The sequence below is a fragment of the Fundulus heteroclitus genome, unplaced genomic scaffold (assembly GCF_011125445.2).
Source record: "Fundulus heteroclitus isolate FHET01 unplaced genomic scaffold, MU-UCD_Fhet_4.1 scaffold_48, whole genome shotgun sequence".
Taxonomy (NCBI): Eukaryota; Metazoa; Chordata; class Actinopteri; order Cyprinodontiformes; family Fundulidae; genus Fundulus; species Fundulus heteroclitus.
In genome coordinates, this window is record NW_023396901.1 from 2,521,435 (window position 1) to 2,547,465 (window position 26,031).

Sequence of the window (26,031 nt, forward strand, 5' to 3'; positions counted from 1 at the left end):
GGCAGACTGCAAGTCCACATTTCTGTCTGCTGGAAAGCTGGGAAAGCTGGAGGAGCTGTCCACCAACACGGTGCTGAAACAGCCAGACGCGGAGCTTCACGGTGCATCAAGGTAATCTGACAGGAGACGTGGGATTTGCGGCGCTATGAGGGAGTTTCGCTTGCATGTGCGGCATGCTAATGCATGGAAAACATTTAGTGCCAGGGTTTTCTGTGAATGGTGGATGTTTATGCCAGTGTGGTGAGTAAACATGAGCCAGTTGAGCTTGTGCGGGCTGGTGCAGAGCAAAGAACAAAATGAATGCTCACGCCGCTGACGGAAGCATCAAATTTAGGAGCATCCGACGCCAGTGGAGAGCATTTCTGATGTTGATGCAACAACAAGTCTGCAGCAACAAAGCAATGATCCAAAACTTGCATGCACACACATACGGAACTGTGCATGCACTTTGATTTTCTGCCCCAGTGTAACCACATATGGCAACAAAATTACAAAGAATTTAATTTTTTTCCACTGTTGCCTCTTTATCAACCCTCTAAACGCATTGAGAAGGATTCATGGTCTAAAGATGACTGAATGCTTAGCCAAATACTCTCAGCTTTTTAATGGTATTCAGAAAATCACATCTATACTCATTTATTTGGAATCAATTAAAAATAGTTTAGGTTCATAACTATCATGTTTGTTGTTAAATGGCTCCCTTAACAAAGCTGTATAAAAATTGTGTGCAGAAAGGTTTTAGGAAAATCCAACCTTTAATTTCAGAAAAAAAATATTTAAAGAAAACAAAAACAATGGCATGAAAAGAACTAAAAAAATGTGACAGAAGAACATTTGTCTCCAATATTTTTAACCCTTAAAAATCTTGCAACATAATATACTTACAGCATTTATAGTTAGTGGGAGAAACTGATTATTTATCCAAGACTTTCTGTATCCCTGAAGTATAAATACATATTATCTCAGAGCTAATTTTCTCTTAGCTACTGCCACCTGACTGTACAGGACACATTTATTTTACCACTGAAGACAGCAAGTAAGGTGGTTAGGTAGGTAAAATAACTTATATGTCAGCCAGTTATTTAAGAATGACTGCTGTCCTGTTGATAAAAGGGTGTTTTGCCAGAGAGGCAGCAGAGGTACCAACAATTCAGTCATTTTAAGTCAAGTTTATAAAAGCACTTGTTTAGATGTGTAATGAATTTGGAGGAATCCTATATTAGCCAGACGGAGCTGATGCAAAAGATTTATTAAAGGAGAAGAAGGGTAATCCAGGCAAAAAACAAAACAAAAAGCATGGGCAGACTCAAAAACAGAAACAGATCAGGACAGGTAACGGACAGGTAAACAGACAGATAAACAGGCGCTGGAGGACTCTTACCACTGACGGAGTAAGTAGAGGCAAAGCAAGATGTCCTGGCAACAAACAGACAACTAAGGCAGGCTTAAATAGGAGAACAGAACAGGGGAGCAGGGCGGGACCAATTAACCAAAACAGATGAAAGGAACATACAGACTAACAAAGAATAACCTTAAGATAGAAAGCAAAACAAAGACTAACGAACATGAGCTGACATAAAAATAATAACAAAGACCAGATAACTTAAAACAAACTAAGCATCAATCCAAAACAATACAAAACACAAATAAATCCTAAGACCGAAAAGTTGGCTAACTGAAAAAATAACCTAAACCACAACAGAACGTTACAAGATGTGCATTTTTTCTTAGAATTGGATTATTTATCCGTCCATCCATTTTCTAACACGTCTATCCCTTGAAGGGTGGTGAGGGTTGCTGGTTCCTATCTCCAGCATTTCAATGGGCGAGAGGCGGGGTACACCCTGGACAGGTCGCCAGTCTATCGCAGGGCAACACAGAGACAGACAGGAAAAACAACCATTCTCGCACACACTCACACCTGAGAAGAATTTAGAGAGGCCAATTAACCTTACAGTCATGTTTTTGGACTGTGGGAGGAAGCCGGAGTACCTGGTGAACCCACACATGCACAGGGAGAACATGTAAACTCCATGCAGAGAAAGACCCAGGGCAAGAGTAGGACTTGAACCCAGGACCTTCTTGCTGTATGGCAACAGTGCTACCCACTGATAATTGCATTATGTAACCAAAATAAAGGTGAGATTTCCCCCCTAGATTTTCAGTAAGTGTATAAATTACTGAACATCATAGACACAGTTTCTAATTGGATCGTTTCTACAAAAATAATTTTTTTTTGCCTTGAATTGACAATCATTTCAGGTAAATTATTTCAGCCTCACCAGCTCAAAGTAAGAAATCACAATGTTTTTGTAAAAGCCAGAAACTAAACAAGGTCAGCGTTGCCCTCATGTTGGTTTGGACAGATCTATAAGCACTCAACACATGACCTCAATGTTTTTCCTGCGGTAAATCTTTCTTTACTTCTAATTTGCTAAGAGAACATGTGATCTAGATGTATATGACATCATTTGGCTGAGAGGAAACTCCAAAGAGTCCTTGGCTCTGTGCTCTTAAATGTCAATCAAATTGTCACCTATATCATGCTGGGAAAAGCCCTCAATCCATACTGACCCACAAGGAGATTAAGCAGGCAATAAACACATGTCCTCTTTGCTGTAAACCTTTGTATTTGTCTCTTTAATATTTGCTGAAGATAGACGAAAGCCCTGTGATTCATTATTAATATTAGTATTATTATAATTCTTAAGGAAAGGAATACAAAAAATAGCAAATACAACTATACAGTCCCTTGCAAGAATTTACACTGCATATTCACACACTGTTCTGAATACATTTAGTTGTACTAGATTTTAATTGTATTTTTGAAGTATATAAATGCATGATTAATCAGTCTGATGAAGACAGGCTCAGGATGATTTTATGTAGAGGTTAGCAGAGTTAGCTTATAAGATATTACTTCATACTCGGAACATCCCATAGAGACTGTGTATTATAGTGGAAGTGTTATTTCATAACGGTGTTGAAGAGTGCTGTAAAGATGTTTCTGAAAGATATTAGTGCAAGCAGAGTCCTGCCAGAAGGGGTCCAAAAATGGACAGAGTTAATGTGTAAGGAGTGCTGAGGAAACTGTTTTGTGCAAGACGAATATATTCTCTCCAAATATGGAATCCAGCCGAGCTGAAGAGCAAGCAAACAAGCAGAGGACTGAGAAAGCAAGGTGCCTCATAAAGTCTTGTATGAGGATTGTGTGGCTGAATACGTCAGCACATAGACAGCAATGGATTAGTTTAAATATGCTCTGAAGTCTTGGGGCTGCAGGATATTGTGATGCAGATTTCTGGCTACATTAAAGTATGCTGTAACTAGGGTATACTTTTGGAATAAAGTCCCCCATATTGGCTATGAGAGGCAATCATTTGTCTGTTTTGGTGTTTGAGTCCTGTTTTTTTTTTATTCCATATGAAAACAGTTTTTTGAGTCCTCTTTTATTCTCCCACAGCATTAGTAAGGGAAAATATAAACAAATTAAAGCACAATTTTCAGTTTGATGTTGATGATATTAAAATCACACTTTCTGCTGCACATAAAAATGCAATGTGTGGGGAATCTACCTATTAAACTACACGTTGTGGTGAGATTCCCAGCTTTTTGGCACCCCATGCTAGCAGCTGCACATTCTGCTCTTGCCTCCAGCCGGCTCTGCAAAGAAGTTTGCAGTTGTAACATGACAAAATATAAAAATGTTTCAGAGCTTCAAATGTGTCTGCCATTCACCACAAGTACAGTTCATTTTAATGTTAAGCATATATATCTATTGATTATTTTCCCATCTGTTTTGTTTACAGTTATTCTGCGTCTGCCACGTCCAAAGGATGGACTGGTCAATAAACACACTGCCTTTGCCTGAATATGTTGAGCTCGGGGTCCATTCACTTAGTGGCCTTCTCTGGACTCTGCTTTTCCTGTTTCTGTGGCACTGCTACCGGATTGGCTCTGACCTGCCAGTCCCAGGCCACGCTGGAAAGTTAAAGTCGGGCTCACGGCGGTCATTGATCTCACGTAGTGGTGTGTGTATGGGAGCAAAATGTAGGTCCAAGTTGTCCAGGAGCGATCAAATTGCTCCTTTCATTTCCATGGAAACAGCAAAGGATGAGGAGCAGGGACAGGGCTACCTCACGCCAGTGCTGAGTCATGCCTCGTTTCCAGCCCAGGCATCTGCAGAAGCCAAAAAGCTGTACGCAGCACTCCAAGAGTACGCCAAGCGTTACAGTTGGGTGGGCATGGGCCGCATTCATAAAGGCCTTCGTGAGCAGGTGAGCGACTCCTAACCTGTTCCTCCCCACTGGGAGTTATGAATCATTTAAAAGGTTTTACTTTTCACAGATTTCTCTTTATCAGTAAAATACATTAAATAAATACATAAAATCAAAGCAAGACTGCCAAAAAAAGAATAAAAAAAGCTAATTTGTAATTTCTCTAAATTCAGGACAGACTGAATGATCTCTCCACCATACAGAAGCCTCATCTCTTCTTTCTGCCAGATGTCCCAAGTGTTCCTTTTTTCCCACGTGATGCTCATCGACATGATATCGAGGTCTTGGAAGCTAACTACCCCGTCATCTTGGCTGAATTTCAGGCTGTTTACCAGAGAGGCATCGACTCCAAATCAGGCTGGACCTGTCTGGGACCAAAGGTAAAAAACAGAAACCTAATGAGTTACAGGAAATATAGACTGGATAGAATGAAAATTATGTTGTTGTTTTTTTGCTTTAACACAAAACTTAAGAACACAGTGCAGCATCCTAGGGACAAGATGATAGGAAATTAGGAACTTTATTTTTCTCTTCATTTGAAAGTTCACTTCAAAGAAGTGACCAGAATGAAAAGGCACAAAAGTTTGACAACTAAATACTATAAATCACAGGATTTAAACATTTTTTGCTATTTAAAATTTAATAAAAGCAGTCTTTCTGTATATAGCTCCCTTTACATTGAATATTGAACATTATCCAGTGCCTCCACCTGTCTTGACTAAAGACCACATGCCTGTAATTTAACCTCAGTACAAATTCTGCTGTGCAGGCAAAAATTGTGGGATGGGGAACCACAGGCAAAAGATGATAAAATACATGAACGGGTTTTTATAATATTTTCTAATATATCTTTAATGCATATGCTGCCAACGGGGAGTTTGTGCCCCATGCTTCATTTTATCCACTCTACGGCAGACAGCATTGCATTTTGTCCTACCCCAGAATTTTGAAGATTCCCAACATTTTGATTTATTATGAGATGGTGGAAGGAGGATCTCACCCAGGGCACCACTGATGCAAGATCTGCCACTGCAATCCATCACCTGAGAATGGAATGACTACAGCACAGGGGCAAAATTACTAAAACCTGATCCTTCACATAAACTGACAGAGCCATCCAGCAGAACATTATTCATAGAAAAGGCCCGTAAAATCAAACGGAGTGTCATAGAACCACAGTTTATGTGTGACAATCTATAGCTCTATATCTATAGGATAACTATTAGTCGAAGAGAGGAAAGAATAAAGCCATTATTCAAGAGAGCCAGAAGATGTCCCTGTCAAAGTTTGTCACATGTAGGGGACATATAGCATAAGTGAACGTAGGGGCTCTGTGAGATGAAAGCAAACCTAAAACTTTTTTGCCTATATGTAAAATGTTACGTGTCATAAAAATAAAACTGCTCATCATGCTGAACGCAATATCTCAACAGGAGAATGGGAGGTTGTGAGAATGTCAGGCTGGAGGGATTTTATTCTTTAGCACGGACAAGGAAGCTAGTTAGAGTTTTCATAAAGATGGATAAAACTAAATACAGGACACTCCTGGACGAAAATCAGCTAGAGCAGTGGTGTCCACACCGTGTGCACCATGAGCCAAAATCAGCAACTTGAACATACTCAGAGGGCATGATTGTTTTTTTCTAATTAAAAATGTAAAATATTATCATTTTGAATAATTTTTTTTTAACTCGCTCACCAATAAAAATAAACAGGCAAAACTTAAATAAAACAAAGTGCTAAATACCAAATTATTATAGCTCTCATAGTCTAAAACAACAAAAGATGTTAAAAAGGTGTACAGTTTCCCAACGTTTCCCATCTACAAAAACAAAACTGTCTACCAAAACGTTTGCTTTATTTAACAAAACTTAATGAATGGATGTCTGTTTTTCAGTAAAACGTTGCTGGGCATTTGTGGCCATGCTTATTATGATATTCAAATAAAAATAAAAAAGAACACATGGTTAATAACAGAAAATACACTCTGTGTTGTACCAAACATTATCATCTTTGGAAAATATAGATTTGACATTGAAAATCTCATCCTAAAAAAATTACAAAATGTGTTCTTCTGCATCAGCTTCATTTGCTGGAGGGTAATTTTTTTTCCTACCATTCTTGAACTGCTATCAGGGGGTCATACAAAAACACAAAATAAAAACCGCAAATGGACCCTCTGGCGGACATGTTGGACTCCCCGATTAAAAAGCTTTTATAGCTTATAGAGTTCTGATGGATTTATATGAAGATGTAAAAACAGGCCAGTCAAACTCCAGACCTAAATTCAGTTGAGAAGCCACACTAAGACTTGGAAAGCAAGGTTAGGTTTTACTCCCACCCAATCTGACAAATTTTTCAATGAAGAGATGTTCTCCAAAAAACAGCTACTAATTACTGAATTTAAAGTTTGTGGCTCAGTTTAGATTTCATTTGTATTAGTTTTAGAGCAAATGTGTTTAAAAGTAAAAAAAGAAAAAAAAAGTAAAAAAAGAAAAAAGAAGAGCAAGTTTAAATCATGACTGTGACTTAAATGTGGAATATTATTTTTCCCTTTCAGAGCCAGGCTGTGTTTCCCTTGTACAGCGCAGGTGTCTGTGTGGCAGAAAATTGTCGCTCCTGTCCCTCCACATACCGCACACTTCTTTCTCTGCGAACATTCATAAACAGCAACTCGTTGGGATCTGCAGGGTTCTGGCTGCTGGGCCCCGGAGCTGTACTGGGAAGCTCCTACGGACCAACAAATACACGCCTGCGCTGTCACCTTGGTATGTGAATGATGTACTTTATTGTTTAAACAACTTCACAGGTCGTGGCGTGATTTTGTTCTGTTTGTTTTTCATAGAATGTTAGAATTTGCTTCAGTGCATCGCTCTGCTATCGTCCAAGCCTTCACAAGTGTAGGGATCCTCCTCTAAATCCAATTCTATAATTACATGAACTTTACATGCACTTTGTTACAAAACAAATCAGCTCATGCTAGCACCGTAGACTCACCAATGAGACTACTGTACTCAAAGTTACGTAAATGATTAGAAATGCATTAGCAAGAGGTTGAGGTTAATTTCTCTGTTGTGCATCTTGTACTTTGGCCCATCTGACAATAATCCCTTCAGTTTTAAAAACAGATGGGACATTTCTGTGTATTGTTATATTGGAAGCTGAATTACAACACAAAGCCCTCTTTCACAGGTTTGCAGACTCCCCCTTCATGTGAGCTGGTGGTGGGAGGGGAGCCTCAGTGTTGGTCGGAGGGGCACTGCCTCCTTCTTGATGATTCGTTCCTTCACACCATCTCTCACAGGGGTAAGAGAGCCAAATCCGGCGAGAACCAAATCTATTTTAGTTTGATTGCATGAAACCACCAATCAACCAGTTTCTTTGTGTCTTTAAAGGTTCTCCAGAATCTGGACCCAGAGTCATTTTCAATGTGGACCTGTGGCATCCAAACGTGGCTGCAGCCGAGAGACAAGCTTTGGACTTCATGTTCATCCCCGACGTCTGAGTTTGCCCCTGCACTTCCTGTGAGCACCGTGCAGGGATGCCTTAACTTAGCCCTGCTCGTCCTGTATCACGCGTCTCATTCCAGTCAGCGAATCACTGTGCGAATCCTCCCTCAGTAATTAGAGAAGCCATTAGCGATGCATTCAGGCAGTGTTGGCCAGTTGGTCCACGTTTGTAATAAATGTTCGAACTGAATTTTGCTGTTATGTTTCAATGTTTGACACTGATTTAGAAATAGAAACTGACGACACCTGGAAGCACAAACAGCAGAGCTGGGGTTAACTGCAGTACGTTTTAGCACCTTAATGCCATTTACTATGCTAATGTGTGCATGCAAAGCCTCAGATATAGTTAGTGGTCGTATCTGAGCTGTTGTTGCATGTGCATGGGAACCTTTAGATACTCATATTTTGAAATTTTGTGTGACTACTGATGATTAAACCCAAACAACTTTGAATACTTAAATCAAAATGACATACACACATACAATCTGATTATATTTTTAGTTTTCTTTACTAATTCTCTATGTTAGTTTCTTTGTTGTTACATATTTTATGTACAGTAAAATGTCAAAAAAATATATAAATGAGAGTTGGTGTCAAGGATGTCTTTTTCTTGAATAAAAAATTGTTGAACTTATAACTAAATCTGAATTCTTTTCTAGATCATCAAAACAGGAATTTGAACAGAATAAAGAACATAAAAAATACAATTAAAACTAATTGTTTACACACAAATTTTGTTTATATATTATACTTATATTTATTTACACAAGACTATACTTTTATTTTTAATCTCAGGATTACCAACATTTTATAATTATTCTATTTTCTAATTTCTAAATACCAGATTTCCCTCCCCCCCAATATTAGTTTTTCAAAGTCAGAAGTTTACATATACTAAGATTAGATTACTAAACTTTTAAACAATTTTGGGAAAGCCCACATGATGATGTGACGTCTTTATAAGCTTTCTGTAAGTTTATTCACAATATTTGACTTCAGTGAAACCTGTGGATGGATTTCAAGGCAACATTCAAAACACACTGCCTCCTTGTATGGCATTGTGGAAAAAAAAAACACAAGATATTATCAAAGACATCAGTAATCAAGCTGTGGACTTCCACCGGTCTGGTTCATCCTTGTGTGAAATTTCAGCTTCTGTGTCCCAGAAAGGAAACCTTTTCTGTGTGAAATGTGTACATCAACCCCCATAACAAAAGCAAACAACCTTGTGAAGATGCTGTCTTAGTCTGGTTCGTGAGTGTCGTAATCCACAGTGAAACATCTTCTGTACCAGCATGGACTGAAAGGTCCCTCAGAGAAGAAGAAGCCCTTCCTCCAAAAACTATTTAAAAAAGCCAGATTACACTCTGAGACAAAGACCTTAACTTACTGTGACATCTTCTGTGATCTAATGAAACTAAAATAATCCTTTTTGAGGATCTCTGCAGGTAACATGCATATTATAGCTATTCTAACTAACTCATTTATTAGCATGTGTGTGCATTGTTCTCTGCCTTGTGTGTCTAAGTGATAGCCCAGTGATTGCCTGTTGACCAGTCAGGGTCAGCCTCTTGCCCACTGATCACTGGAGCCCCCTCTGTGACCCTAAACAGGATTAAGGCCATAGAAATGGATGGATGGATGGTTTGATGGGTGGATTGAATCTTGACTTATAACTTGACAGGACAAAGAAATTGGTAGTAATAATTTAATGTAAAATACAGATTGTAAAACATCCCTAAGAGGAGAAAATTATATTTCTACATTTAATTTCAATACAATTCTCCTGTTTGGACTACCTTAGTGATGTGGTTTTATATAAAAGCTCAGAGGATGTTATACCAGTGAATAGCCAGCAAAATTTACACATGTATTTGAAATATATATATTTTCAATATAACAAAAAAACAACACCATCATGTTGAAAATTTCCTACCTATTCATCATGTTGGTGTCATTAGACAGTAGACGAGAATTAGTGTGCTGATTTTTTATCTTATCTGCCATCTGTTCATCTGAGGGTCCCATGTTGAGGATTACAGAACTGGAACTAATCCCAGCCCAGAGAGACAGATTAGTCCCGAGATTGTTGACATGTGATTGTATGTAATGTTGCTTCAGGATGTATAACTCGTTTGCCTCTGTTCTATATACAGGGCAGGCGAGGTGCAACAGGAAGCAAAAGGGTACATGTCAAGTTCATTCAAAAACGCTCCTGTAACTGATTGCTGAGTATGAGACTCACTGCTAGCCTCAGGCAGATTGTAGGCAAGAAAATATCGCCTTTTCTGCCAGATTTCATTCAGAAATGTTTGCAAGTCACTAGTTGCATTCTTGTTTGATAAATGCATTCAAGGTTTAGACCTACTATTGTGACTAGACTATGATATATTTATTTGATAAGAACAGCTGATTGACATTATTAAAAGGTTCCTTTGTTATGCAATAAGATTTGTTAAAATCTACAAAACGAGCAAAGTGGTTGGGGAGAAGAAAAAATCCACTATTTCCCCAGCAAGCTGTCATTTAAACATGATACCAGGCCAGTCATACTTGTTGAGCTGGGATTAATGTGGTGGGTATAAGCTTGTGATTTGCTTAGATTAATGTTGGGCACGAAATTTACATCTATGTATTAGTGGATGCACATTACTTATATAGCACACAGTAATCAGTTTTACATATGCACTGTACATGCTAAAAATCTATATACCATATTATTATGAGAAATCTTACTCTTCTGCAGAAACAAATATATATAGACATACAAGGGTGTTTTATTTGTGGTATTACAACATTTGCGGATTGTTTTGTGCTAATTTTATATGTTTGTGTTGCCCATTGGGGTTCATCCTCTAGATTTTTTTGTCACCTGGCTTGCAAAAAACAAATTAAATAATAATACTGAATGGGTTGCAAAACAGAAAAAAGGCTTTCAGAATGACATAAAAACGAGATTTACAAAATGATTTTCATGGGAAAATCTTTTGGAATTTTCCACTTTATTTCTAATTAAATAAGGTCTTCTTAAATTACTAAATTAATGTTCTTCATTAAAAAAAAAGCAAAAAAAAAAAAAAAAAAGCTCCAAACTCAACATATATCTTAAAAAACACACCTGGTCAAAAATTGTTAAAAGATCACAAGAAGAAAACAATATTTTGAGAAATTGTGGAATTTTAGTTTTAAAAATAATTTTAATATATCTTTCAGATTAAGTACTAATAAAGCAGAATAAAATTAAACATTTTGAGACGCAATTTTAAGACTGTCCTCCAGATGTCACCAATGGGACAGAAAACTGCCTTTCTGATTCAAGGTTGCAGTAATGCTGAGGAGGCAGACACAACTTTTGTGTTAAGGAGGCAGATCCCCTTCAGACCAGCTCCCTGCAGACACAACCAGTAAAACTGAAGAAGCTGCAGTCCATCACGGCAGAGGTGTCTCTACTGGCCACAGCCTCGACGTTCTCATATGAAATTCTGCTGATATCTTCCACTGCCTGTTCTTCAGTGCTGCTTAACATGTATGGCTGTCATAATAGTTTAATTAGCTTCTTGGAATAACAACATGATCAAATGATGTTAGTCAAACAAATATAGCAATTACTGTCTGTACATAACTGGGTTGCCAACTCCTTGAAAAATAAATAAGGGACATTCTTGGCCAGGCATTGCCTTCCACCCTGCTGACATGATGAATCTTTTTTTTTCTTTGTTGTGAAATGATTTTGCAAACGTTTGACTCAAACCTGAATTTAATTAAATACATACTTTTGTTTCTAAATATGGGATAGTTCCTTTTTTCAAGGGACCGTATAAAGGTATATTATAAATATTATGACATTCACACAAGCTTTACATCCAACAGATCGCTGCAGAGCAGAAAAGAAATCTAAAATCTGGCCAAATTATAAAATAAGGACGAAGTAAAGTCACACAACAGTGGGCCCCACTAAAACTGCACTCTATCATGCATGGCACATCTAGTGTTCCACATTAATCACCAAATAAATAATATCTGTTGGGAAAGTTGAATAGGAAGGGATTTTCATCTCAAAACGTTTTCCTAGGACATAACGTCATACAATTATCTTATCAAAATGCCTTGAGCTATTAAAGTGCAAGTGCACTAACTTAACTTCACCTTTATGTCATAATCACCTAAAACTCAAGTAGCTTGTTTACCTTATTCATCAGAGTTAAGGGTTCAAGTCCAAAGCCCTTACAGCGACTGGCCAAGCACCTTTTTATTTAATTCAGTCAGTTTTTATATTTAAAATTCTGGCGTATGCTATTGTACTATTTAGCTTTTATAATAGGTATTGATGGCAATAAAATATGCTTTATTCTGGGGTAGTTGTACAATATTTTTTGAACAATTGACACAAACTGGTAATTTACTGGAAGAGATCTGAATAATGTAAGATAAAACTTTAACAAACATAAAATCCCAGTGAAATGATACATCCAAAACCATTTTTTCTTTTTTATTATTATTATTTTTAATAACGGCTCCTGAAAATGTATACCAATCATATTTTAACAAAGAAATTGTTACAAAATCAGCGAACATACCGGTAATGCTAATGTAAGTAGAAAGTAAGATTATTTCCAAAAATTATAATTTAACAATTGAAAACAATGTAGGATCCTCTTCTGTCTTCATTTTGTTGTCCTCATTTCTTTGACATCATTATCACAAACTCTGGGGAGAAAATCAACAACACATCTTTTTTATTTTATTCATTCACACCGAAAACTGGTGCCCAATTAATTAGGTAATTGAAAATTAGGAATGATTTCAAATCATAACGTTTACCTAATGAACAATAAATACACTATCAGAAACAAGAACATTTACTTTCCAGACCAACATTGTTGTTCTTGAAAGCAGGAAAAAGAAAAAAAAAAGCTCAATGAAAACAAAACAGAAAAATTAAACTCTATTCATTTCAGTTCAGCTTGGCTCAAATTAAGCCAAGACATCTCAACTTACACTACTGCTCAAAAGTTTGGGGTCACTTAGAAATGTCCTTACATTTTTAACAGAAAAGCACAATTTTCTTCAGTTCAAAAATTACATTAAATTAATCAGAATTGCTTTCTAGATATTGTCAGTGTGGTATTCTGTCTATAATAGAGTGGCTAGGACAATCACCAGATCTCAACCCTGACGAGCTGTTATGGGAGCAACTCGGCCGTATGTTACATACGAAGTGCCCATCAAAATAATCCAACTTGTTAGGAGATGCTTTAGGAAACATGGAGAGACATTTCCTCGGACTGTCTCAACAAGCTGACAGCTAGAATCATAAACATTTTCAAGGCAACAATTGGTGCAAATGGAGGATTCTTGGATGAAAGCAAAGTTTGAAGGACAAAATTATTATTTCAAGTACCAATCATGATTTCTAACCTCATAGTCAATGTCTTGACTATATTTTCAATTCATTTTGCAACCCATTTGATTAATAAAATGTCAGTTTTCTTCAGAAAACATGACTTTATGGGTGACCCCAACTTTTCAGTGATAATGTAACTCATGTCAAATTAGATCAAAGTCAACCTTGCTTTAGTCAACTCAGCTCAACTCCGCTCAGCGCAGCTTAACTCAAATAACCTTAAATCGCATCAAATGAACTCTAAAATAAGTCAAGTCAGCCAAATAAGACTTAATTTAAGTTAATCTAAGTTGAAGGAAAATCAAGTCGTATTTATTTTGTTCAAGTGAACTTAAAAAATTTAATTTGAATTAATCTTTATTTTGTTCAATTCAATTAATTTTAGTATAGTACTGACAACAAAAACTCAGCGTAGCTCAGGTAAATCACTAGTAAACTTAGGTCAAGTCAAAGTCACTGCAGCTCAGCTTAGCTCAAACTCAAGCCAAGATAACTCAGCTTAATTAAACCTATCAGGCTCAAGTTAGGTTAACTAAACTAAATTTAAGTCAAGTCAAGAAAACTCAGCCCAGCTTCACTCAACTTAACTAAACTCATATCAAACAAAATAAAATAAAATCCAACTGGATCAAACTAGTACAAGTAAATTAAGCTCAAGTCAATTTAACTAAATTCAAGACAAATAAGGTAAAATAGACTCAGTTTAAGTCAACTTAACTCAAATAAAACCAAATCAAATAAATTCAATTCAATTGAATAGACAATAAACAATTCATTTCACTGTATCAATATTTCCTAAAAAAAGTAACATAAAGTTTAAACTCCAGTTTAAAAACGATTATACTTTATCTATTATAAACATTTTCACTCAATCAAGTTCAATTCAATAACTTCGTTTTCAATACAGAGTAGTCTAGATTTAGCAAATCAGAAATGATCAAAGACCAAAAACATTTCAAGCAATTAAAGCCAACAGATTGCCTTGCAGTATTAGAAAGAAGTTAGTTATAATCCTCTTTTACATAACAACAAATGTTCCATTATTGCATTTTGAACCACATTAATTATGCAATTTCACAAAGCAATCCTTTAATTTAACACATGACTACAGATGGTTACGTAAGACTGACATTTTACGGTGTCTGTGTGACTGTGTCTTCTTGTTTCTTACCCTCAAAGTCAACTTTTCCATCTCCGTTGTTGTCTACGTCTTTGACCACTTCCTCTATTTCTTTCTTACTCGCCTGTTCCCCTAAAAGCTTTATCATAGCAAATCTCAGCTCTTCAGACGTGATAGTGCCATCACCGTCTATGTCAAACTGCACCAAAAAGGAAGAATAAATTTGATCTGTTTTTTAGTAAGTTCATTTTATATCCCCTAAGAGTCCTCATGTTGCATAACAGAAAAAATGACTACCATATGTCGAGCTCACCTCCCTGAAAGCATCTCTGAGTTCTTTCAGCCCGATCATCCCGGCAGTCTCATCCAGAAGCTTGGGGGTCATCAGACCTACAAAATCTTCAAAGTCCACCCGTCCCCCCACTATGCCAACAAGACAATAAAATGACAGAATTGTTCTTTTTATTTCACAATGCAAGGAGGTATTGTGACTATTATTATTGTTAATGCTGAATAAGTGCAGCTAAAAACATTTGCTCATCTAAAACAGTGGAACATGTGCTGTTTGAGTTTTCATGGTGGAATTAATTTTTGTTGAGTATTCCTAGAAAGAAAAAAAAGATGATTGGCAGTACATGCTTTTACAAAAATGACTAGCTCTATTTCTAAGCCTATATTATCTTTTATTATCTGCAGATGAGAGATAGTAACACCAATAGAAGCCCTTCATTTTAACTTCAGGCAAACATGTTTTCCAGGCCAGTTTAACCCACAGCACTCACAGTTCATGTTAATGTTTTGGCTCAGTTCGATCAGCTCCATCTCAGTCGGCATGTAGCCCATGGTTCTCATCAGGTTCCCCAGGTCTTTGCAGGTAATGAAGCCATCCTTGTCTTTATCAAACTCTACAAAAGCCTCACGTAGCTCTAAAAATAAAACAGAAATAGGGAAAACTGACATTTGTTTAACTTCAAAAGCTTAAAAATACATTATTTTGTTAATGATTGCTTATTAAAACACCAAATTAACATTACCTTCAAGCTCATCTGGTGTAAGGTTTCTTGTCTGTGAAGCAATAAAAACTTTGTTTACAGAGTCAAAAATATCTCAGATTAAGTATCAATTACACTATAAAGTTATGTTCTGTAGAATCATGTTAATTGTTTGTTTACAAAATATTAAAGTTTAATGTATAATATGTAAATGTGTATTTCATAATAAGAAACATGTGCCAAGGTAGGAATTTTTTTAAAATAATAAAGAATCCACCCATAAATAAAACTAAAATACGACTGTTTCATCTATCGAGACTCCTTTTAGAAGTTTCATACAAAACTTCTATTTTATCCTATTACTTATAAAAACACATATAAAGTTGAGTCTTGAAAATATTTTATCCTATTCAAATATTTTAGTGTAACTAATTTTACAGATTCCAAAATAAGGTCTTTGTATACCTTCCAACTTAGACTTCCTGTGAGAGTTTTAGCTTTTGGTCAAATTTTGAACATAAATGAAAAATACAAAAGAACTGAATATAAAAAATGATTTGATGACTTGCCAAATCCCCATAACCTACAAAAGTTTGCTCTTTTGTCCGCAGCCTGTAATACACTTATTTAAGCTTCTTTTGTACAGTAATTCAAAGGTCACATAATGATTGGCTGCTACAATAAACATGTTAATGCAAAGATTAGTTAGTTATTGAATTTGAATTTCCTTCAATCATTCGCATTGGTATCTTTTTCAAGATCAGGACACATTTAAAAAAATTAGGGCTGGGCAAGTTAACGCGTTAATTTCGCGTTAACTCATTAGACTATTAACGGCGATATTTTCTTTAACGCGCGTTAACGCATGTTGGTCACATGCTTTTATTTTGTGAAGGTCTGTTGCTGCGGTGTAGGGGTTTGAATCAGAACAGTAGGTGGCGATAATGCGCCAATAACCTCGCTGTCAGCCCAGCCTCAGATTCAAAGAGGAAGAAAGGTGCTGGCCGGAAAAAAACACAGCTGACATGCGGAAGACGGTGTTTCCCGCAGGTACCGCGAGCGAGCTTAGGCGAGGCGAGGCGGTGAGTTGGCGGCCGGAACAAGTTTTGTGCGGAGCGGAGCGGGGGGGTCTGCATCGACGCCGTCGGTGAAGTCGCTTCTCGTTTCAAAGTATCCATGTATTTTTGCCTGTTTTCCCCCTGCCATTCACTATATGCGCGCGAGAAAGCAACAACAAAAAACCGCGTGTCAACGTCAAATAAACGCAAGCATATCGAGTTAGCAAGCATTTCAGTTTAAAGTTCTTCCAGCATGGAATATGACAGAAACAAGTTAGTTGGAACCACTGCCAAGTTAAACTTAAATAAATTACATAAAATGGTAATGCTGCTCCCTGCTGTTACCTCAGAAATTGCCTGTTTTTGGTAGATTTTTTCCCCATAAAGAGAATTCCCTGTCAGTGGCAATAAGCTTTAATTTATTATTATTGCTATTTTTTGTTTTACATGTTTAAGTTGAGCTTTACACTAAATATGTGTTACTGATAAGTGCTACAAATGTTACAACACTTTTGTTCATATGGCAGCAGAACATTAAAATAAAAGTGCTCTTTACACTACTTTTGAATTCATTCTTGGAGTTTGTAAATACAATGCGATTAATCGCGATTAATCGCGATTAATCAGTGCGATTAATCGCGATTAAATATTTTAATCGTTGCCCAGCCCTAAAAAAAATATAAAAAAAACCCAAGACATATATATTCCACTCTTTAGTGTTAAATAATCAAACCCCACTGACTTACTTGTCTCCGCTTTCCTCCTCCTCTGAGAAAGATGCAGGGCTGCTTAACACTCATGATGGGACACTCAGTCTAAATCGTTGTTTAATAGCTATAGCTTGGTAAAAATAAAAATAGAATTTCCTGCCTCACATTCCACCTGCCTACATCTACAAGTATCCTTGACGAGCACGAGGATCTTTCTGCGTATGAGCCCAGCAGTGGTGAACTGGTCTCTGCAGCGATGAGCGGTGACGTCTCGTGTGGATTATCTTTTCAGCTCCTGTCCGGAGAGACAGCATAGGCTTAATGGGGACCATAGTTTCACATAGTCAAAGGGTAGTGGTTGTTGCCCATCTCCAGCACTCATTGGCCGAGAGGCAGGGGACACCCTGGACAGGTTGGCAGTCCACCACATGGCAGACACACAGGACAGACAACCATTCGGGTGTACACTCATCCTTAAGGCCAGTTTAGAGTGACAGTCATGTTCTTGGACTGTTGGGAGGACGACCTGCAGAGAACCCATGCATGTAGGGGGGAGAACTCTATGCAAGGTTGGGATTCAAACCTAGGACCCTCTTGCTGTAAGGCAACAGAGCTATCATGATGCAGTGTAAAACAGGAATCCTGTCTGACATGATAAAAGCATAAATTCTTTTCAGCGTTATTGCCCTCGCTGTAATCATGTTCACATCTGATATATACTTAATGAATAAAGCAGAGATGGCATTCACAACAACAGATCGAATGTCTCCTGCTTTGTAAAGAACTGTTAATGCAATTTCCATTTATCAGGGAATACGGCCAAGCGCTAAAGCACTGAATAGTGCTTTTTTGTGTCCATTTAATGCAAATTTATTTCAAGAAACAGCAACGAACAATTATGTTACATACGATGCAAGACGAAACGTATAAGCAAGTCTCTTGCAGAATGCACACAATAAAAAAGGTCAACTAAAATACAAGACGGACAATTATTTCATTAGTTTCATTCAACCAGCTATATTGTACTTTGATGTAAACTGATTTGGCTAATGATAAACTGTATTTAGTATTGACTAATACATAAACTAATTATGTTTTGGCCCGGGGGAGCAAGCAATGCAGATGCAGATGCAAAAAATGTCAAGCTGGCTGAAGATTTTTTTTAACCACATTCAGGAATATATCACAATTAGATCTTCCGTTCTGAAAAATAAATGAATAAATATGGTAAACCCAGTCATCATAATGGAGTAATTCTCTTCACTTGCAAGTGACACTCTTGAGCAGCCAATATAAGGGAAGCTGGAGAACTGGTAAATAATTAATACATCTTATGAGGTCAGTATCCATACAAGATATTAACTCGTACAACTGAATAGTCTATGCAACAGAAAGAAATGGGACAGAAATGCCCCAAAATGTGTCTTTTAATCTGTTACGTCCCATCCTCTTCAGGCTGCACAGCCTTCACGCTCCTTCAGTATACTTGTTTCCTAAAAACTCCCTCTGTCAAACAGAAAAAAAAAAAAAAAAACTCTCGAGGGAGATAAGAACTTGATGAGGTCAACAGTCACGGTCAGATATTTTGGTGCTGTCAACAGCTGGAGGATTGTTAGACAAGTTATTTTTTTATAACTCTCCTTCTTGAATGGCTAAAAGATACTAATCTAGCTCAGCCAGGTTTAATGGCAGGCTGTTGTGCTCTAGTTTTCCTGTCCAAATCAGATTAATGTACTTAACTGTGAAATGTCCAGTTATTGCTGGTATATATTTGAATTAACTGCTTGGTATTTTTATAGCTGTCAGTTTAGCATTAAGGAACATATAACAATCAATGCTATATAAGCATTTGACATTAAAAAAAGCTCATCACCACCCCTTTTGCATTGCTTTTACAGAGCTTCTTTGCAAAGATACCATTTAAGTCATTTCCTTTTGTAAATAATGCAAATAGTTCAGAAGTAGGTCCAGTATTTAAAGCCATAGGGGAAGGGCCTTTCTAACCAGCAGTATATTGTGGCAGAACAACTGGGAGCTGGTTTAGTTCCTAAAAGAAAGCTTATCAGAAACCAGTGGGTTTTGAGTTCGTGCAGAATGACAAATCCAGCCACCTGGAGTTTATTGGTTGCGGTCACCATTCATGGTGAGAAACACAGTCATTTTATACGCTCAATGCTCTTTGGTTATTGTGTGTTTTTGTGCTTCTTATCTTTGTCCAACATCATCTCTTGACTTACAGAAGTCTGGAGTCAAATCAGACTGGAGCAGTCACCATTTTCTGTGGTGAAAAAGCCTGGGGAAACAGTGACGATATCCTGCGCTGTGAATGGATTTGACATAAACAGCGAATTTGTTCACTGGACACGGCAAAAGACAGGAAAAGCCCTTGAGTGGATCGGGAGGCATTCGCGGTCCAGCGAAGAATATTCTTCATCCTTTGCAAGTCGTTCTGATCTGTCGTATGATGAGTCGGGCATCACTGCGCGCCTCAGCATCAGGAGTCTGACAGAGGGAGACGCTGCTACGTACTTCTGCGCTCACACGGCACAGTGACCCAAAGCACCAGTCCGCCCATGCAAAAACCTCCTAGACGATGACAAGCAATGGGGGTCCCTCTTTCAGCATATTATAATACATCCTAAACATAATGTACAAAAATGTACCTGCTCAACAGTAAGAAATTAATATTTTTAGTTCAAGAGACATAAATAAAATATAAGAAAAAGAAATGTAGCCGATTTTTAAACGTTCTTTTTTTTTACTTGTAATAATATTTTTGTTTCATTCCCTTCACAATTAAGAAATGGTCTTCTGTATTTATTGTTCAGAGGTCACATGATCTTAATTGCTTTCTCCTTGCACATCTGGAGTCGTTTTCACCTCTCCAGAGATGACAGAGTGCGACAGGTGCATCACCAGATGGATGGGTTGATAATTAGCTTTTTCCTTTAGACGCAGCACTGTACCCTATTCCTCAGTGTTCTTCCCTGGATCGTTAAAGTTGTTTGATGCAAAAAAAAAAAAAAAAAAAAAAAAATTAACTAATGATAAAGTTAAGTGTTAACAGTCATTTGATTTGACAATGGTTCTAAAAATAGTGTTTGCATTAGCAGGAAAACCTATAACCATTCTAAATCCTCATAAATTCACATCCAAATGAAGTACCTGTAGTTGCAGGCAATTACTGTTAGAACAAATTCAGAGACTTTAGAACAGACCATCTCTGAATTTGAAGTGTCACTTTTAAGGCTATTTATCACCCTTATAATTTTACAATAAGGCATCTGCAGAGCAAAATATACAATATAAAATCAACAGAATTCAATTTAAAATTTCACATAACACCATGTTTCTTATGATGCAATGAAATGTTGTCCATCCATCCATCCATCCATCCATCCATCCATCCATCCATCCATCCATCCATCCATCCATGTTGTTTAATTTTTTTCAACTTTCAAACTTAATTTTTGACAGAAAAACGTTTTTCAGCATTATACTACTCTTTTCCTTTTCTTTTTTAACTGATCAAATTGGTCCCCGTGTCAGTTATGTCTTAATCATGAAGGAAGGTTAACATATTTCATTTACTTGCCTACATATCATTTGCCTCGAATGCTGACATCCAGTCACCTTCAATAAATTGGAATATGCATTCTGATGAGGCTCCATTATCAGTACCTTTTGAAAATAACATTAACATACTTTTCATTAAGCCCATGTTTCTGCGTTAATTTTTTTTTAATTGGTCTAATGTGATTGTCTAATGTTAAATGTTTTGAATTGGTTGTAATATGAAAATCATCATAATTAGTGTAAATAAAGGCCTGAAGAGTAGAGTTCTGTACAGTTTAATGTTGAGCTAAACAGATGGTTTTTGTATTAAAGTTTGTCACAGTGGTGGGCAGGAGGCTATGCCACTGAGAAAAACAGCAATACAAAAAGCCACCCAAATAAGAGGTAAAAGCACAACAAAATAAGCCTTTTTTCCCCCCCTCAAATCAAATCTATAATAAGCAATATTGATGCTTAGTTTATAAGCTGAATAAAAAAAATCTATTTTAAAAATTCCTTCAGGATAATAAATATGTTTGTTATGGTCTAATTGTTGCTCTCTCTGCTGTTCCTGCACATGATTAAAATTGATTAAGTTTTATGGAATGGCACAAGCTCCAGAATATCATACTGATGTATAAAATTTACCTGCTCAGTATTTGTTTTATCAGCATTTAAAGGCGTGTGCGTGTGTTTTCTAGTGCTCTGTGTTTTTGTTCAGGCAGTGAGTGAGAACGCAGCACTGTGATGCCTTAGATTACTGGGGTAGCGGGACCAGACTCACAGTCACTTCAGGTAGGATGGGTTTTCATGTAATATTTAAAAAACTTTTTTTGCTCTTTTTCTCATTTTTTATCCAGTGATTTTTTTTTTAAATAAAGTACCTGGAGGACTCTATCGGCATGGTTTTAAAAAGTATATTTTTACATTGTGTCCCATAACTCTATCACAACTGTAAAACCAGAAAATGTGTGCTTCAAACCTCACATTTTTATAGTTTGGCTAGGCTTAAACTACATGGTGCATAACTAACACATGGAATAAGGACATTCATGCTTTTATCTAATAAATAAACATAATGAAGAAAAACCTATTAAAAAATCCAATATACCAATACTCATAATACCCTGTAATATGACCATATAGGATATTAAAACACATTAAAATGTATTCATGACTAGTAAAAATATTGTTATATTTTTATATTTAATAAATATTATTTTTTTTAAATAAGTTTAACTAATCAGGAGCAATAGATTACTTCAAGCAGTTAATAGTGTAAAAAGTTATGTGAAATTATTTTGCACAGCTAAAATAAAAGGTTTTAAAGAAGAAACAGCTTTCTAAAAATAATCTTTTAAATTTAAGGTTAAGGTAGTTCGTAGGCAAGAATATTAATGTCGATTGCCTGTAGTTGTTTGAAATTGACTTTGGGAAAAATAGTAAAAATGTATTATGGGTTACTGGTTGATTAATGATCATGTGTTTTATCATGCCTTATTCCCAGTTTGTGATTGAAAGTTAAACATTTTCCTCAACAGAAGCGCCTGTCCCTCCAGCTTTGGTGCCAATGGTTTGGTTTAATTCTGCCTCTAGAGATAAAGTCACCCTTAGCTGCCTGGCTCTTGACTTCTACCCTCAGAGTCTTTCTTTTGAGTGGAGCGATGCGAGTGGAGCACAACTGGATTCTGTGCGCTATCCCGCAGTAGGGACAAACAACAGATTCACTGAAGTCAGTTTGGTTCAAGTTTCCAGACCAGAAGCAAATTTAAAGTCTTATCAGTGTTCAGTGACTCATCCTGGCGGCACCAAGACTGTGAATGTAAAAAGTAAGCAGTTTCTTATTAGTTTAATATCTAATACCTTTAATGACATTTTTTTTCCCTAACATTTTGAATGTCGGATAAACAGATCTTAGTTACACTGCCAGATGTTCTGCTCTCTTCCTCACATGCTTAGAGGCCATGTGCCCCCCGCAACTGACTTTGCTGTCAGAGACAACTGGAGCTGGTCAGACACTTGTGTGCACCGTTGAGGATCTCTCTTCTGAAAGTCTGTCAATCAAGTGGAAAAAGAATGGCAACGAGGTGTACGGACACAACGACTGGCTTCCCAAACAACTCGGGGACTCATATTCAGCCGTCAGCGTCCTGAAGGTGAAAAGCTCGGACTGGGACACTGAAGCTGTCTACTCATGTGAAGCGACTCACCTTGGAGAAACATACACAAAGAAAGCTTCTAAAGGTAAAATGCAATTTAGACTTCAACAGTTAAAGCTGGCGAACAGACTTTAGGTCATTAATATTTGAACCGTTTGTTTCTGTTTTTCAGCTCTTATCACGGTGACACTGAACCCCCCGAGTCCTAAAATAATGTTCAGCAATGGCCAGGTAGAGTTAGAGTGTATCATCTCTGGACAGGACAACGTCATTGTATCCGGGACTAAAATTACCTGGTACATTAATGAACAAAAACATGCGAGCGGTAACCTTGAGGAAGTAACAGCGTTTGAAGGCAGTCAGTACAGTAAACGCAGTATCGTCACTTATAACTACTCTGACTGGTGGACCGTGAGCAAAGTGAGATGTTCTGCTGTGGCAGAAGACATGGGACCAGTTGTTCGGGATCTGACTGTCAACAAAGGAGGTATGTTACTGAAAAATAAGAGTGGATAATAAAGGGAAGAGGCAGTTCAGATGGCCTGCATGCGTGGTGCCTTGCAAAAGTATTGACATCATTTTGGAATTTTGTCACAGCTACAAACTTCAAAGTATGTTGTTGGAATTTTATGTGAGAGGCCATAATAATAGCACATATTATTGTAAAGTGGGAAAAAAATAGATGGCGTTCAAAACATTTTTCAAATAAAGAAACCTAAAAAGTAAGATGAACAAATGTATTCAGCCCTGTTGTTAGTCAGGACATTGTAGAACCACATTTTGGTGTAATCCCAACTGCAAGTCTTTTAGCGTGTATCTCAACCAGCTTTGTACATCTAAAGACTTTAACGTGTGGCGTTCTCTTTGCAATATATCTTGAGATCCATTAAATTGGATAGAGAGTTTCACTTCTTGCTGGAGATCTCAGTAGGATTTAGGTCTGGACTTTAACTGGGCCATTCCAAACATGAATATTCATCTGACCAGAGCACCTATTTCCACATGCTTACTTTCGCCCCTTTCATTATTTGTGGCAAACTTTAAACAACCATTCTTATGACATTCTTCCAGAAATGGCTTTCGTCTGGGATCTCTGAGGATCTCTGGAGGCCTTTGAATACTTACCCAAAACACACTTTTCAGACACCGAGAACAGAAAAATATTGAAATTCATGTTTTCATTTTCCCTCAACCCCCGAGTCATGCTCTATTGTGTATTGGTCAGTCAAATAAAATCCCAGTTTAATTCATTGAATTTTTATTCGTGATGGGAGAAAATGCAAAAAAGGACAGGGTTACGAAAGGTGTAATTACTTTTGCGAGGAGCTGTATTCTGTTTTAATTCCAGGTGTAAAAGGGATACCTGGTTTGTAATAGCTCAATAAACTATATGTTTTTTTTCCAGCTGGGACAGAGCCAAAAGTAACGATCCACATGCTGCCTGAGAAAGAAACTAGCCAAGAAGCGTCAGCTGAGGTCACTCTAGTGTGTTTGGTTTCCAGTGATGTGTTTCAGGATTATTACATTGCCTGGACTGAAGATGTTGGACAAAGCAACTCAGCATATTTCGATGGCATCACCTTTCCACCAAGAAAGACCCAAAATAGCTACTCAGTTATAAGTGTTTATACCACCACCAAGGAGAAGTGGACGGGAGGCTACATCTTCTATTGCAACGTGTGGCCGGCTGGGCGTGAAAATCGCATGAAATCCATAGGAGTGTCTGAGGCCATGGGTAACTCAGCTGAGTGTGAAACAGTCTAGATTTATCTTTAAATGTGCCATTATGTGCAAATATGTTGCTCTGTCTTTGTGAAAATGTGTATTTTGTGATGCCACCAGTATATGTGAACACACAGCATGTCTCTTGTTTTTGTCATTGTGGTCAATTTTCTACATGGATTTGTCTCTGTCAAATTGTCCAGCGCTCAAATATTTTAATAAATGTTGCATGGAAGTACCTTTTTGTATGTTTGTCAATGAATGATTGATGAGAAAGAATTATGCAAAAGAGTTAATAGAATTTTTTGCAGCAAAAGATCAGCAAAGATTAATAAATTAAATTAGAATGTTATGTTGTGTATAATAAGGATTGGATTAAAAGAAAAAGCTTAACCAGTTATTGGTCAAAGCTCTGTTTATTTGATCAAATGAACAAATGAACAATAAGACACTGATGTGCAAGCAAAAATCCATCCATCCATCCATCCATCCATCCATCCATCCATCCATCCATCCATCCATCCATCCATCCATCCATCCATCCATCCATCCATCCATCCATCCATCCATCCATCCATCCATTCACCCATCTATTAAAAATCAGAAAAGTATGGCATGCCAGTGTATTCAGGCCCCCATGACTCTGATACCTCAAACAAAATCCAGTGCAACCAGTTGCCTTCAGAAGTCACATAACTGTTGAATAATATAATTTATGTGGATTTTTCTAATCTGTCTGTCTGTTGTTGATTTAATTAGACTTCTTCACTTGGAAATTTGCTCTGAGCTGCGCTGACCACAGAGGCGATGAAGATGAATTCAGCAGCTTGTGGTTCACGGCCTCGTCTTTCTTATTCCTCTTCATATTCACTCTTTCATACAGCTTGATGCTCACCTTTTACAAGGTAAATAGATTGGCTGTTTGTGTTTGGTGACAAACTAAATGAAAGCATACATTAAAAAATGTCACAGAACAGCAGTACAACCTGTAGAAACTAACATATTTTCTACATTTATACATTTTTAATCAGCTTCTTTTTTTTTTTTTAGAAGAGACAAGAGGAGAGGAATGAGGGACAAATACAGTAATCATCTCTTCTATTTTACTAACTGAAGGTGAAAATATCACAAAGTTCTGTGTTTCCTGTTCATGCTATTTATGCTTTTTTTTTAAAAAAATTTTTTTCAGTCATCTGTTAATCTCTGATCATTTTGTAGAAATTGTTAAATACCCTTTCCAGGTGAAGTTGATCAAAGTCTGAAGTTATTATTTTTTTTTTAGATATATAGATAACAAAACAAAAGAAGAATAGCTGTGGTTTGCATCTATGTATTTTTGTCATTTCTTCTTGTGCTACAAATATTAACCATGTAAAATGCAAATGAGAACTTTTGAGGTTTTTGTCATCAGAGCAGAGCATACCAGTATGTTGAGATACCGACTCTTGAAGCCACCGTAGCGTGACTCGCTGTTATCAGTTAAGAATTGCAGGTTTCCAGTTTCCCCCAGAGAGCCACGTCCTCG

The 26,031-nt window shown here is 37.0% G+C and overlaps 2 protein-coding genes and 1 gene segment (V, D, J or C); 2 read left to right on the forward strand and 1 right to left on the reverse strand.

Moving 5' to 3' along the window:
* The first annotated feature begins 23 nt into the window (after positions 1 to 23).
* asphd1 (aspartate beta-hydroxylase domain containing 1) lies at positions 24 to 8,409 on the forward strand. The gene is made up of 6 exons (XM_012882239.3): positions 24 to 111; positions 3,810 to 4,277; positions 4,451 to 4,657; positions 6,838 to 7,045; positions 7,470 to 7,583; positions 7,673 to 8,409. Exons 2-6 carry the CDS (start codon positions 3,837 to 3,839, stop codon positions 7,780 to 7,782), a joined length of 1,080 nt encoding a protein of 359 aa, XP_012737693.1. The 5' UTR covers positions 24 to 111; positions 3,810 to 3,836; the 3' UTR covers positions 7,783 to 8,409.
* Positions 8,410 to 12,261: 3,852 nt separating this feature from the next.
* On the reverse strand, positions 12,262 to 17,345 carry cabp5b (calcium binding protein 5b). Its single transcript, XM_036132220.1, has 6 exons — positions 17,107 to 17,345; positions 15,345 to 15,375; positions 15,093 to 15,236; positions 14,624 to 14,733; positions 14,362 to 14,509; positions 12,262 to 12,493 (listed from the first exon to the last, which is right to left on the reverse strand). The coding sequence occupies exons 1-6, from the start codon at positions 17,158 to 17,160 to the stop codon at positions 12,465 to 12,467; spliced, it is 516 nt and encodes a 171-aa protein (XP_035988113.1). The 5' UTR covers positions 17,161 to 17,345; the 3' UTR covers positions 12,262 to 12,464.
* A 4,014-nt stretch (positions 17,346 to 21,359) lies between these two features.
* On the forward strand, positions 21,360 to 25,651 carry LOC105939879. The segment is given in 7 exon segments: positions 21,360 to 21,420; positions 22,167 to 22,454; positions 22,585 to 22,869; positions 22,957 to 23,271; positions 24,190 to 24,519; positions 25,266 to 25,411; positions 25,557 to 25,651. Coding segments are annotated over 6 exon segments (1,374 nt in total).
* The last annotated feature ends 380 nt before the right edge of the window (positions 25,652 to 26,031 follow it).

Bases quoted from the DNA above. Each gene is read 5' to 3' on its own strand.
- asphd1 (XM_012882239.3), top strand. From the start codon at position 3,837: ATGGACTGGTCAATAAACACACTGCCTTTGCCTGAATATGTTGAGCTC. The intron at 4,278-4,450 runs GTGAGCGACTCC...CTCTAAATTCAG, and splicing joins ATAAAGGCCTTCGTGAGCAG to GACAGACTGAATGATCTCTC. The intron at 7,584-7,672 runs GTAAGAGAGCCA...GTGTCTTTAAAG, and splicing joins TCACACCATCTCTCACAGGG to GTTCTCCAGAATCTGGACCC.
- cabp5b (XM_036132220.1), bottom strand. From the start codon at position 17,160: ATGAGTGTTAAGCAGCCCTGCATCTTTCTCAGAGGAGGAGGAAAGCGG. The intron at 15,237-15,344 runs GTAATGTTAATT...TTTTATTTTTAG, and splicing joins TACACCAGATGAGCTTGAAG to AGCTACGTGAGGCTTTTGTA. The intron at 12,494-14,361 runs GTAAGAAACAAG...TTTTCTCCCCAG, and splicing joins TGGAAAAGTTGACTTTGAGG to AGTTTGTGATAATGATGTCA.